Here is a 12,124-nt window from a genome sequence, read left to right on the forward strand (position 1 = left end):
TGGTAGGCGCTTGCATTTACGACCGGGAGTAAATTGATTATCACAGTAAAAACACAAGCTTCTCATTCGGCACTCCGACAAGTCATTAGGTACAAAGCAGTGCGATATCATTTGTTGGTTAGGCTGAGCCGTTGGCATAGGCTTAGTCGGGGGTAGATGCATTCTCTAGTGGGCCGTGGGCTTGGGCCGTTTTTCTTCTCTCCACATTGCGAATCTGGTTCAACTAATCCAACATGGACTCCATTGAAGAGCTAAGGAGAAGGCCTCATCAAAAGTAGTGGGCCTCAAAGCATTGATCTCAGCCTAAATGTCAAGCATGAGCCTACTAACGAAGGTACTCTTCACAACCAAATCAGACTAGTTAGTGACTTGGTTGCAAATTTGCTTGAACTCCTCCCAATAAGCTTGAATTGTTGTTAACTAACTAAGCTTAGTAAACATGGCCTAAATGTCCTTGTACTAGGTCGGATCGAATCGAGTACAAACCACATCCATGAAGTCCTGCCAAGACTCAAATGGTCGAGTTCGCTCAATTGACTGGTACCACCTAATTGCCACACCCTCCAAGTGGAATGAAGCTAGCTAGTGATGTGATCCAAATTTGATCATATCGATTGGTAGGGACATTGGGCCCGATTGAGCGAGTCTATTTATCCTTTAATTATTTCATGATATAAGCCTTTTCGACAAGTCTAGTTAAATCTTATGAGCCTTAAGGCAAGTCCAAATAAGTCATGACAGCCTTTAAGGTAAGTCTAGTTAAATCAAGTAAGCCTTTAAGGCAAATCATAATTCGAGTCATGTCACCCTATAAGGCTAGTCCGAGTGGGACTCATTGTACCCGAGCTCTATATATAGAGGGGTTGGGCTCCTGTATTAAGTATCCAAGTATTGAGAAATTATTTTAGCAAGGAGTTTATCTTAGGAGTAAGAATAAGATAACCTAGGAGTAAATTAATCTCCATTCACAATCGCCATTGCTGCCCTTCATCTTTCTCACCATCACCACCACCATCAATCTTCCACCCTCTCCAGCCTACCATCATTCACCCTAATCGAAGCCTACACTCCCTTGTTGCAGATATTCTCTAGTCGGTCTGTAAAATTTTTGGTATCAAAGCTGTCGTTATCCTTGGACTAGATGACAACCACACAAGGGATGGTAACAAGAGTAATCGAGGAGATTGCTAGGGTCAGGGATCAACTGCCAGCGGCGACTATCGAACTACCTAAGAACACAAGTCCATCGCCGAAACTGCTGAGCCCACCACCCTCGATAGCTCAGCTAGAGGTGCTTTAATCCTTGCAAACAATACAAGCATTCATGGCTGAGATGGCATCCGTTATTCATGAACTCTGTGATGAACAAACTCCACAAGCACAAATAAAGAGGAATGTTGCGGCTCCCGAGCTGATGAGCACTAAATAGGTTTGGGCTGGACGCATCCCTTAGGTATGCACACCAATGGCCCAACCCACTAAGGTTAGTCGCACGAGATGTTGTTCAGTGCACTAGACCTCCACCACATCCAACCGCTAGGGCTTGGTCTGACCTGACAGTGCCTAAAGCTTGGCCCGAGCCACTTGTAGCTAGGTTTGGCTGCAAACAGAGCAGGGTAGACCCTAGCATGAACCGCTGCACCAAGACCAGGGCTTGAACGACCCATAGCTAGAGATTGGCCCAAACCACCTATGGCTAGGTTAGGCAATAGTTTGAACCAATGGGTCATGGAGCTGATGCCATAGTGGGCCACATCTCGACATGGCAAAACGGATCCGCACGGGGAACAAGGCCATCCATGAAGATGGGCCATTTGTAGGGGCTCAAGGGGGGAAATCCCTACCACCTAGTGCTCCTCTCACTAACTTCGAAGGGCAATGGAAGAACTTTTCCTGATGGCAAACCCCGGCACAAATCGAAGAAAGGAGGGCCAAGTATTTGTGCTTCTATTGTGATGAGAAGTTTGCTCTGGGCCACAAGTGTGGAAAACAACCTGCGATGATCATGTTCCTTGGATGAGATGAGAAGGCCGAAATGGTGCCGTTGGGCGATGAAGAGGAGGTAGTGGATATGTAGGCCGTGGACTACTAGGATGACGTGCATGCGGAGTTAAGCTTACATGCCTATTTGGGCTCGCGAGCACCCCGAACCCTACAGGTAGAGGATTCAACCAAGAAGCACTGAGTCGAGATACTAATCGACTCCGGCAACACACATAATTTCATGGATGAGAAGTTTGTGCGACAAATTAGGTTGGGTGTGCCTCCAACCATCGGATTCAATGTAGCCATTGGAGATGGCAGAGTCTTGCAAATCGATAGTAGGTGCGTGCCATGGAGTTGAAATGCAGATCCAAGGTGAAATGTTCCAGTTAGACCTGGACCCATTGGTGCTCAAGGGGGCTGACTTGGTCCTACGAGTTCATTGGCTTTAGGGCTTAGGCCCAATCTAGTTTATTTTGGCATGATGAGTATAAACTTCGAGTATGAGGGGAGACCAATTCAACTCGAAAGGTTGCAGCCAGACCCTTGATCTATCCTTCAAGCCCTAACCGGGTTACACATGCCGGCTGCCATGGCTCGTTGATGCAATTGTCTCAACCACAGAGGAACCGAACCCAAGTAACACAATAGCCACTAATTTGGACTCACTTCTCCAAGGGTTTGATCAAGTCTTCAAAGAGCCGCATGGACTACCGCCAATCCGTGACCACGATCATCAGATCGAGATCACACCTGCAAACTTGAGGCCTTGCCAGTATCCACATGCTCAAAAGGATGAGATCACACAGCTAAATGCCATTACCATCAATGATCGATATCCGATACCGATTATCAAGGAATTATTGGACAAGTTAGCTAGGGCCATAAGTTTCACCAAGCTAGATTTGTGGGCCAGCTATCACCAAATCAGGGTTCGGGTGGCCAATGTTCACAAGACAGCCATTCGAATCCATGACAGGCATTACGAGTTCCTTGTAATGCCCTTTGGCTTGAGCAATGCCACAACAACTTTTCAAGGGCTGAGGAGGCCGAGTATGAGAACTTTACAATAGTATGTTTTGGTGTTTTTTTATAACATCCTCATTTACAGCGAATCGAAAGAGGAGTACCTACAACACCTACAGACAGTCATGGAAATACCATAGGTGCATGGGCTAAAGGTGAAGAAAAGTAAGTGCCTTTGAGGGCAGCCACGAGTTGAGTACTACCTAGGACAATTCATCTCTTCCGCAGGTGTGGAGGCCGTGCTAAGTGATTGAATGGGTAGGTGAGGTGGCCTACCAACTTGATCTTCCAAATGATTTGCGACACCCAGTGTTTTATGCTTCAGCCTTGTGAGCCCGAGTTACAGCCGAGACAGGTGTTGTGACCAACATACCCGGTCCAGCCACCCATGACCAAGAGCCATGCCACTTCGTGTTCTAGCCAAGAGATGGATTCGAGTAGACGGAAGATTGATCACATAAGTACAAGCGGAGTGCACTAATAGACCGATGGGAAATCTGACTTAGGAGTCCGAGTTCGAGTTGATGCAGCGCTTCCTAGACTTCTCACCTTGAGGACAAGGTGGTTGGAAGCATGGTAGAGTGATGTGATCGATCTGAGCGGATCAATTCGCGGTGGGGACATTTTCATCCTAGCTACAGCCTGAATCTGTGAAGGGCATAAATACCACAAACTTAGTTCATGAAGAAACAGAACAAACTCATCTAATTTTATAATTTTTTAACTACGAGAAAATATCTAACGAATATTCTTGTCCAACTACGCAGACTGCCTTCCTACACACGAACGCAAGCCAGTGGCTGAGATCGGGTCATAACAGATAGAGTCGTTGCTCCAGTATCAACTGACTTGCAAGTGGAGCTAATGCGCCACTTCCATGACACATCAATGGTTGGACATGAAGTGGCGTTATACACTTATGAACCAAAGCTACTTATGGTCAAGTGTGAATAAAGATGTGCAAGCATACGTGTGGGCTTGCGAAATGTTCCAAAGAGCCAAAACTAAATCGCAAACTCCGCTGGCTTGTTACAACCATTACCTATACCGAAGCAAAATTTAGGAAGTCATAGGCATGGATTGCATTTATGGTCTACCCACGTTGAGGTCACATAGTGATTATGTTCATGTAGATTGCCTCAGCAAGTATGCCCACTTCTCGGCTTTAGCACATCTATACACAGGGAAGAAGGTTGTGGAGATATATGTGCATGATGTGGCCAATTTGACATGCTAAATTGTTGGTAGGAGAAAAACCACGGGGCTGTCTTATTTACCACGGGATGAATGGTTTTACAATACGGCACATCTGTAACAACCATAACAAAATATATATATATATATATATTTGGACACACACATGCTCAGCACATGCGCTAACTTAAGGGCGCACATCCGCCCCTTTCCTCTCTTCCCCCTCTCTTTTCTTCTTCTTTTACTTCTTTTATTTTTCTTTTCTTCCTTCTCCCTGCCCGCAGCTGCCTTGTCCCACCTTTGGGATGCCTTCGCGTTGGACCACCGCCAAGCTTGCCGACCCGAGGATCGAAGCGCCAAAACTCCCTTCATCATTAGGTATGTTTAATCTAAAAATGTGTTAGTGAGTTGGGTTTTCTCCTTTGATTTTTCCTCCTCTCGGTCTTGCCATAATCCAACTAGCCAACGGCCTCGTATTAGGCCACATCGGTTTGGTGCGCTTCCCTTCTTCGCAAGGATGCCCCCAGTGGCTTTCTTTGATGCGCTCGTGGTCGGAGCCACCAGGTGGCCCCTCGCCTTGGCAGCCAGCCAAGGCGAGGTGGATTCTTGCCACCGACCGCCTTTAACAACCCGACTTCCCCTCGGTTGGCTTCTCCTTGCGAAGGGGAGTGTGTTGGGTTTGGCTAGCTTGTCAATGGCCGGGTTCACCGATAGCTCCCCTCCTCTAACCCATCAATTGGGTCCTTGCCGTTGGTGGGTGGTGGCTGTCTTTCCTACCGATGGGGTAGGTATTGTGCGTGCCTTCCTCCACTAGCGGGGGCGTCGACTGACTTGTTGCCCTAGCTGCCGGTGACGGTGACCATCAGCGGCCATCCTCCCTCATTTTAATCAAGGTGAGGAAGGAGGGAGGAGGTGAGTGGTGCCTCAGGCTCAAGCTGGGTGCAACCAGCCCGAGTCTGGGTCAAACTGGGTGCAGCCAACCTGAGTGCCGGGTCGGGTTTGGTGCGGCCCTGCCCAGGCCCAATTTTGCGTCGAGCTGGGTGCAGCCCAGCCCAGGCCCTCGTTCTGGGTCAGGTTGGGTGTGGCCCATCCCGAGGCCCACGTGTCGGACTAGGTGTAGACCAGCTCGTGCTCTAGGTTAGCTAACCCATGTATTTTTCTAGTTAAGGTGGGCTTTGGGCTATTTTTTTGTGGGTTTATTTTGGCTTGTTGAATTTGGCTATCAGTGGCGGTGGCCACCGGCAACCATCCCCCTTCCTTTCAATCAAGGTGAGGAAGAAAAGAGGGGTGTGGTGCCTTGAGCTCGAGCTAGATGCAGCTAGCCCGAGTCCGGGTCAGGCTAGGTGGAGCCAGCCCGAGTCCCGAGTCGGGCTAGGTACGGTCCTGCTTACGCCCGCTTCCGGGTCAAGCTGTGTGTGGCCCAGCCTAGGCCCACATTCTAGGTTAGGCTGGTTGTGATCCATCTCGAGGCCCGCGTGCCCGACTAGGTGCGGCCTAGCTTGTGCTCTAGGTTAGCCAACCCATGTGTTTTTCTAGTTAAGGTGGGCTTTGGGCCAAATTTTTTGGTAGGTTTATTTTGGCTTTGTACTGGCTAAATAGAGTAATTACCCGCTAATTATCTCTTTAAATTATTTAAGTCATTATTTAATTATTTTTAGTGCCGGCAATTGTGAGCCTTAATTAATCAATGTTTTAAGCAAATAGTAGTGTTCGCTTTATTAATTATCTTACAAATTAATTTTAATGAATTAGACCATGGCCTGAGAGTGCCGTTATAAATAACATATAAAAGAAGCTAACTCTAATTTAGGATTTAGCAAGGTCGTGTATACTTGGTTAAATTAATTTTAGCAAATTGAGTCGGTGATCTTAATAGAGATTATTGTAAGGAAAGCATATTAAATAGATTATCTTAATTAGCAAAACAGTCTAATCCACAACGAGAATTTGAGGTGAATTATTTTAAATTGCTTTTAATAATGTGTTGGGCGTTAGTACAACTATGCTAGCTCAACTTAATTAATAAATATAAAAATTCACAAATGGATCTACCCAAGCCTGTAATGAATGCTTATGCTTTTTATTTACTTTTTATATTGAGGAGGTGGACTCCGTATGCTATGAGGATGATCTCGTGACATAGTTGAAGCTTAGGAAAGCGGTTCAAGCAAGTGAAACTCCTAAATCTAAGAGTAGTGTAGAGAATAAAATAACTTATGACATCATTACATTCATAGTATGTATGTGCATATGTTTTCATTATTGTTATTATTGCACGTTATGCATAGTAATTTATTTTACTGTTCGGTAAGATTTCGCATATCATGATTTCTGCACAAATTTATTAGGCATCATACATGTATGTTGGCATATAAATCATGATAATAATGTGTTTCATTATGTTTATTATGATGTATAATATTATACCACTTGCACACTTACACGACCATAAAGGGGGTGACTACTACGTCTCGACAATACCCAACACCTCCCTAGCCAGGTTTAGGGGTGGGGAATATACTTATACTTATATATATTAGGGCCCACACCTGAGGTCTTAGTTTATTGATCTCAGACAATCAAGTAGCTATTTCGCCTAGCGATAGGCGATTTACTATCGATCAACGAGAATCATATCATTTAGGGTATTTAAGATAGACAAAGAGAAGGGTAGGATAATGTAGACCTAGTGGTACCAGATAACGTAGGGTGAAGACATTCTTGAGCGACGGCTCATGATTTCAGTATAGTGGTGCGACGATATGGAGCCGAGGGCTTAGATGGTAGTATCAATGTGCGATACTAACCTTCATGATGGGCTTATGATTGAGCTCCTTAGTTTGCAATGGCGAACAATTTGGTCATGTTGTTCGCCAGGTGATGAGCTGGTGATTCTATCGCAAGGGTCTACCCTCCCTTGGAGTATATGTGTAGTCAAATGTAGGATTGATATAGCCTACGGGTATAGCTGTGCATGAGCCTATATTATAGACTTTGTAGTCTGAGATAATACATATTATTTGGTGTGGTGTTAACATGGCCTATGGGCGGAGCTCTATGTGAACTCGAGTTTAAGGACTTGATAGTCCGAAGTGATACATTGATTTGATCAGGATACGCATATTCATAATTACTTATTGTTGCATCATTTATTGTACTACTTTTTAGACTGTAGAAATAAAAAATTGCTTAAATTTATGTTCACCACTTTCTGGTAAAAATATTTTTAGATTAGTTAATGAGCCAGGGTTTGTGATGGAGCTGGCAAAGAATTATCTTTAATTTCTCTTGTTTATTTATTCTTGTAAATTAAGCTAAATAGCTTCTAGCTCTTGCGTAGGTAATTTTATTTGTCTATGGATACGTATTTTGGGGTTTACTGTAGCCTATGGTGTTATGGGCTTATTTTTGTCTGTTTTATTTGTGGAAATGTGGGGTTTTTTGTTTGTATATTATGTTAAAATATTGACCAACAAGTCACATAGTAATCATGTGAGTTCTATCCACATGGGAAGCACGTGTTTGGTTGTGGGTGTTATAACATTACTAGCCAATGGCATGACACCATTTGAGGCTGCATATGGTCGACTGATACAAACTGACTTGGGGTCGATCTGTATTGCAGACAATTTTGTATAGTTGAGGGGAATCAATATGCACGCTTAAATCTGAAAATAAAAACTCATGCGAAAGAGAACGAACACTATCATGCATGCATTAGGACAATGCGATAGCTTGTCGTATTGAAAAATTAACATTAATACAAGAGCAAGATCATGTGCCAGCATTCTCATCGCAAATTAGTTTCTTTCATCAGGATAGTTACATGACTGTAAAGGATTGTGTTCTGCCTCGAACTTTAATGGGAAAATAGAAAGACTACAAAATGGCGTCAAATGTGCAACTTACGCCATATTAGCTATAACAAATGGGTTCGTTCAGGTGTCAATGATATCAAGAATTGCTTGCTAATCCGGACTAATGATTTAAGTCTTAACTGTATCAAGACTGACCCACTAACGGACATGCATACAAATGCGTATAAAACAACAAAGGCCATGTGAGCCAATGATTGCAAATATTTCTAACGTAATCTTTGACATTTATATTGGTGTATCAAATGATCTAGGAGCTCACACATCCACATATTCTGATAGATTCCAGACATAATGACCTTAGTAGGGAAATTAAAGCTACAGAAATATGATAAATGCTATGTCGTGCATAAAACACCTACTAATTAACTTAAAAGGTAACAAAATACCTTTCTCAAAAATAAATAAATACAATTTTCATAAGTACGATAATCACAATACAAACAACAACAATTATCGGAAAAGAAAAAAATTATTGAAGGGATAAAATTTAATAATTGTTGATTAGCAACAGTGGAATTAACTATTTCAATTTATGTACGTAGGTTCATTAACTATTCTTCTTATATATACTTCCCGCTGGAAAAGCAAAATTATCCACTAGTATTTAAATCACAATGCTGCAGTGCGTAAATCTTCTACGACTCACTTCACTGTGGACTCCAGCGATATGCCCCTTCGTAATGCTCAACAATTAGTCTTCTTGCTTGTCTTAATTACCTTAATGACAATATGTTTTACTCTTATTTGTTTAATTTTATTAAAAAAAATTTAATTATTGAGTAGCTAGATAGATCCATTATGGTTTGACAGTAGAAATCATTACTCATGATAAATATATATGTTATTTTGCACGTCATTTATTTTCCATCATAAGATGAGCATAGATGGTCCGGTGCAAGATTGTCATGGGTGCAGTGCCACAGTCCATCTTTTATTTATTTGTTCATTTTCTTTTGGACTTCCATTTTCTTCTACTTATCCCTAAATGCTCCTGTCTGTCAAACTTGCTTTCCTTTGTTCTGCAGTGTTTACAGCTTTCCTCGCCGGATGAGAGTTTGGTTGTCTCCCTATACCCCCCACCACCCCAAAGAGAAATAAATCTTTGGAGTTTCTTTACATCATAAATATGAATGCAGCTTCTTGGATTCTGCAAGAGTATGAGCACCTGAAGCTGAACGAGAGTGGATTCGTTTGCCATTCTCTCTAATCAGATAGATCTATTTTCGGGGTCTCATAGAGGTAATATTTAGCATCTGGCACTTCCATGTATGATAGAAGTAGATTTCTCTGCCTAAAAGTCAGGAGGAGGCTTGACATGGAAACTTCACTTGCAAGTGTATGTTTTCTTCTAGGCAAGATGATGGTTTCTTATTTGTAATTTTTTTTTTCCATGTGATGCGAGTACCACAATAAAAAAACAATCAAACATAATCATGGGCATGAGAGAAAGGAAAGTACCCTAACTATTCTGAGGAACTTATTGGCAAGATCTAGCTTGGCTTGGTACTTGGGGAGACTAGATTTTATGAGATCAATAAGTTTCCCTATCAATTTTTTCTCTATTCTGTATGAATTTAAGTAAGCTTCTCAACCAAAGAAACCAGATGTAAAACTTGGTAGGTTTTGATGTCTGTTTTAATTTTCCCTATGAAAGGAAAGAAATCAGTCACCACCAACATCACCAAACCCTAACCCTAGAATGAAAGCTCTTCATGAGTTCAACTAGATCAAAGTAGCTAGCTGGTGTCTTTTCCATCATTATTTCTTATCTTTGCAGTGTGGGGCATGGCTTCCTCAAACCCTTCTTCCTCCAACCCTCCCTGCGCCGCCTGCAAGTTCTTGAGGAGGAAGTGCTTGCCAGGCTGCATCTTTGCACCTTACTTTCCCCCAGAGGAACCCCAAAAGTTTGCCAACGTACACAAGATCTTTGGCGCTAGCAACGTCACAAAACTCCTAAACGAGCTCCTCCCACACCAGAGGGAAGACGCCGTCAACTCTCTGGCCTATGAGGCCGAGGCACGGGTGAAAGATCCCGTCTACGGCTGCGTCGGTGCCATCTCAGTACTCCAGAAGCAGGTGCAGTGGCTCCAAAAGGAGCTCGATGCCGCTAATGCCGAATTGCTTCGCTACGCCTGCGGTGATGTCACGACAGGAATGCCCGTGCAGCAATTGAGGGCTGCGGCGACACCGCCAATTGGAAGCTATCAAAGAGTTGAGTATGTTTCTGTGCCTTATCCTCCTTCATGGACCAATAGTAATCCTTCAGGAGAGAGCAATGCTTCTGAAGAGATGGATCAGAACGAAAGAGGGGAGAGCAGTATGTCGCCTGAGAGGAGTACTAGCAAGTTTAGGTAGAGTCAGATGGTAAGTAGCTCTAGGATTTTTTTCTCTCTCTATGATAAGTGGAGATTAGTCAGTATCTCTGGACAAGGTAAGCTTTGCTGTTCTTTAATTGTTTGAGAATTATATGTATGTCATAGGCAATGTGTTTCACTTAAATCCTTTCTGGTTTCTCCCCATGAAGGACTATATTGAGTGAAATCCATGTCTCGAATTAAATCTTATAAAGAACAATATACTGTTTCCCTTTCTCCTTAGGGTGGAGTTGCATTAAGAGAATTTTTAAGAGGTATGTTATTCTCAATATCTCCCTTAGGAACTTAACGCAACATTCTAGGAAGATTTCCTTGCTTATAATATTTAACATTTAGGTTTTTAGATTATTTTCTAACTCATGTTCTTGTTTCTGTTGGAGTTTCATGTTTTGCAGTACAAGTATCATATGTGGAAACTTTAGCTAGCTTAGTGCTTGGTGAAACAGATGCTTGGCCAAGGAACTGAAACATATGCAGAAATGATCAACTTGGAAATGTTTACATATGGTTGGCCTAAGAATTCTTCTATGTGCTTTAAAATTAATTTTAGTCAGTTTAGTTAAAAGAATGCAATTTAGAAAGAGACGTATAACGTTCTAGTTGAACGATATATTCAAATTCCCTCTCTAGTTTTGGTCGTGGATCCTTACGTTTCAGAGAAAGCTCAATCTTTATTTGCACCATGTTGAAAAATATCTCATAAGTCATCTCACGTTCATCATCCACATTATTTACTGTTTCTCTTGTACTAGCTAGAGGTATTGCGTTATGGGTTATGGTGTTTTCCAGGTCTAATAAGATAAACTTTAAACCCTATATATTTGGCTTCTCTTCCTTTCTTGACATCCATATATTTCTAAGATTAAAAGACTTGACCAAGGGACAGAAAGCAACTCTTTTCACAAGCACATATTCTAAATAAAGGAAGGTTCAAACTTTATTTGGTTAACCTAATATTATTCCTTGTGATCGTCCTCAGATTCATGCTCGAAAGCCTTGAGTTCACACGTAGGTATAGATTTGTGTTTGGGTTTGGGAAGTATGGATGAAGACAACTCTGACCCCCTTTACCCACCAACATGTTAATGTGTGGGAACAACCCAATCAGTGAGTCTCATCCGTGCTTGATTTGACACATAACTCCTTATCTTTATCGATCTGCTGTAGCTCACCATGAAACCCCCTACTGATTGCACCCCTTTACTGGACATTTTGCGTCTTTATTCATGTGATGCCAAAGCAGAGAGGTTGTTAAGTTGTTATCCTTCCAGCCCTTTTTCTGCTTTTCTTTTAACCCCTTAATTATATAAAGGTAGTCAGCTTAAATATTGTTTCTTAATGGTAAAAATAAAGCTTGTTAAGGACCTGCTCATATGTCACCTTCAACATCACCATGCTGCCGTTCATATTTGGCAAGTATTGCCATTACTATTGTATATGTAGAAAGATTCTGCACAGGACTCTGTTAGATTTTGACATGACAGTGAACATGAGCAACCTTGTATTTTTCTTGACCTAGTACTCGGTCCTTAATAAAAAAAAGTATATATTACATATATAGAAACAGAAGGGAAGGGAAATAAAACAAAAGTTTGAGGGGGCCGGCAAATAAATGAAAATTTAAAATTCAAAGAGCACGCAATTGTTCGGTCATTTTTGTCCTTTGGC

The 12,124-nt window shown here is 42.3% G+C and overlaps 1 protein-coding gene across 1 annotated transcript; it reads left to right on the forward strand.

Moving 5' to 3' along the window:
* The first annotated feature begins 9,004 nt into the window (after window positions 1-9,004).
* LOC140779105 (LOB domain-containing protein 25-like) lies at window positions 9,005-10,949 on the forward strand. The gene is made up of 2 exons (XM_073124072.1): window positions 9,005-9,320; window positions 9,859-10,949. The coding sequence occupies exon 2, from the start codon at window positions 9,867-9,869 to the stop codon at window positions 10,434-10,436; it is 570 nt and encodes a 189-aa protein (XP_072980173.1). The 5' UTR covers window positions 9,005-9,320; window positions 9,859-9,866; the 3' UTR covers window positions 10,437-10,949.
* The last annotated feature ends 1,175 nt before the right edge of the window (window positions 10,950-12,124 follow it).

Source organism: Typha angustifolia, chromosome 15 (genome assembly GCF_048772165.1).
Source record: "Typha angustifolia cultivar Huaian chromosome 15, ASM4877216v1, whole genome shotgun sequence".
NCBI classification, from domain to species: Eukaryota; Viridiplantae; Streptophyta; class Magnoliopsida; order Poales; family Typhaceae; genus Typha; species Typha angustifolia.

What these genes read in the sequence shown, in the direction of transcription:
- LOC140779105 (XM_073124072.1), top strand. Translation starts at nt 9,867, where the DNA reads ATGGCTTCCTCAAACCCTTCTTCCTCCAACCCTCCCTGCGCCGCCTGC.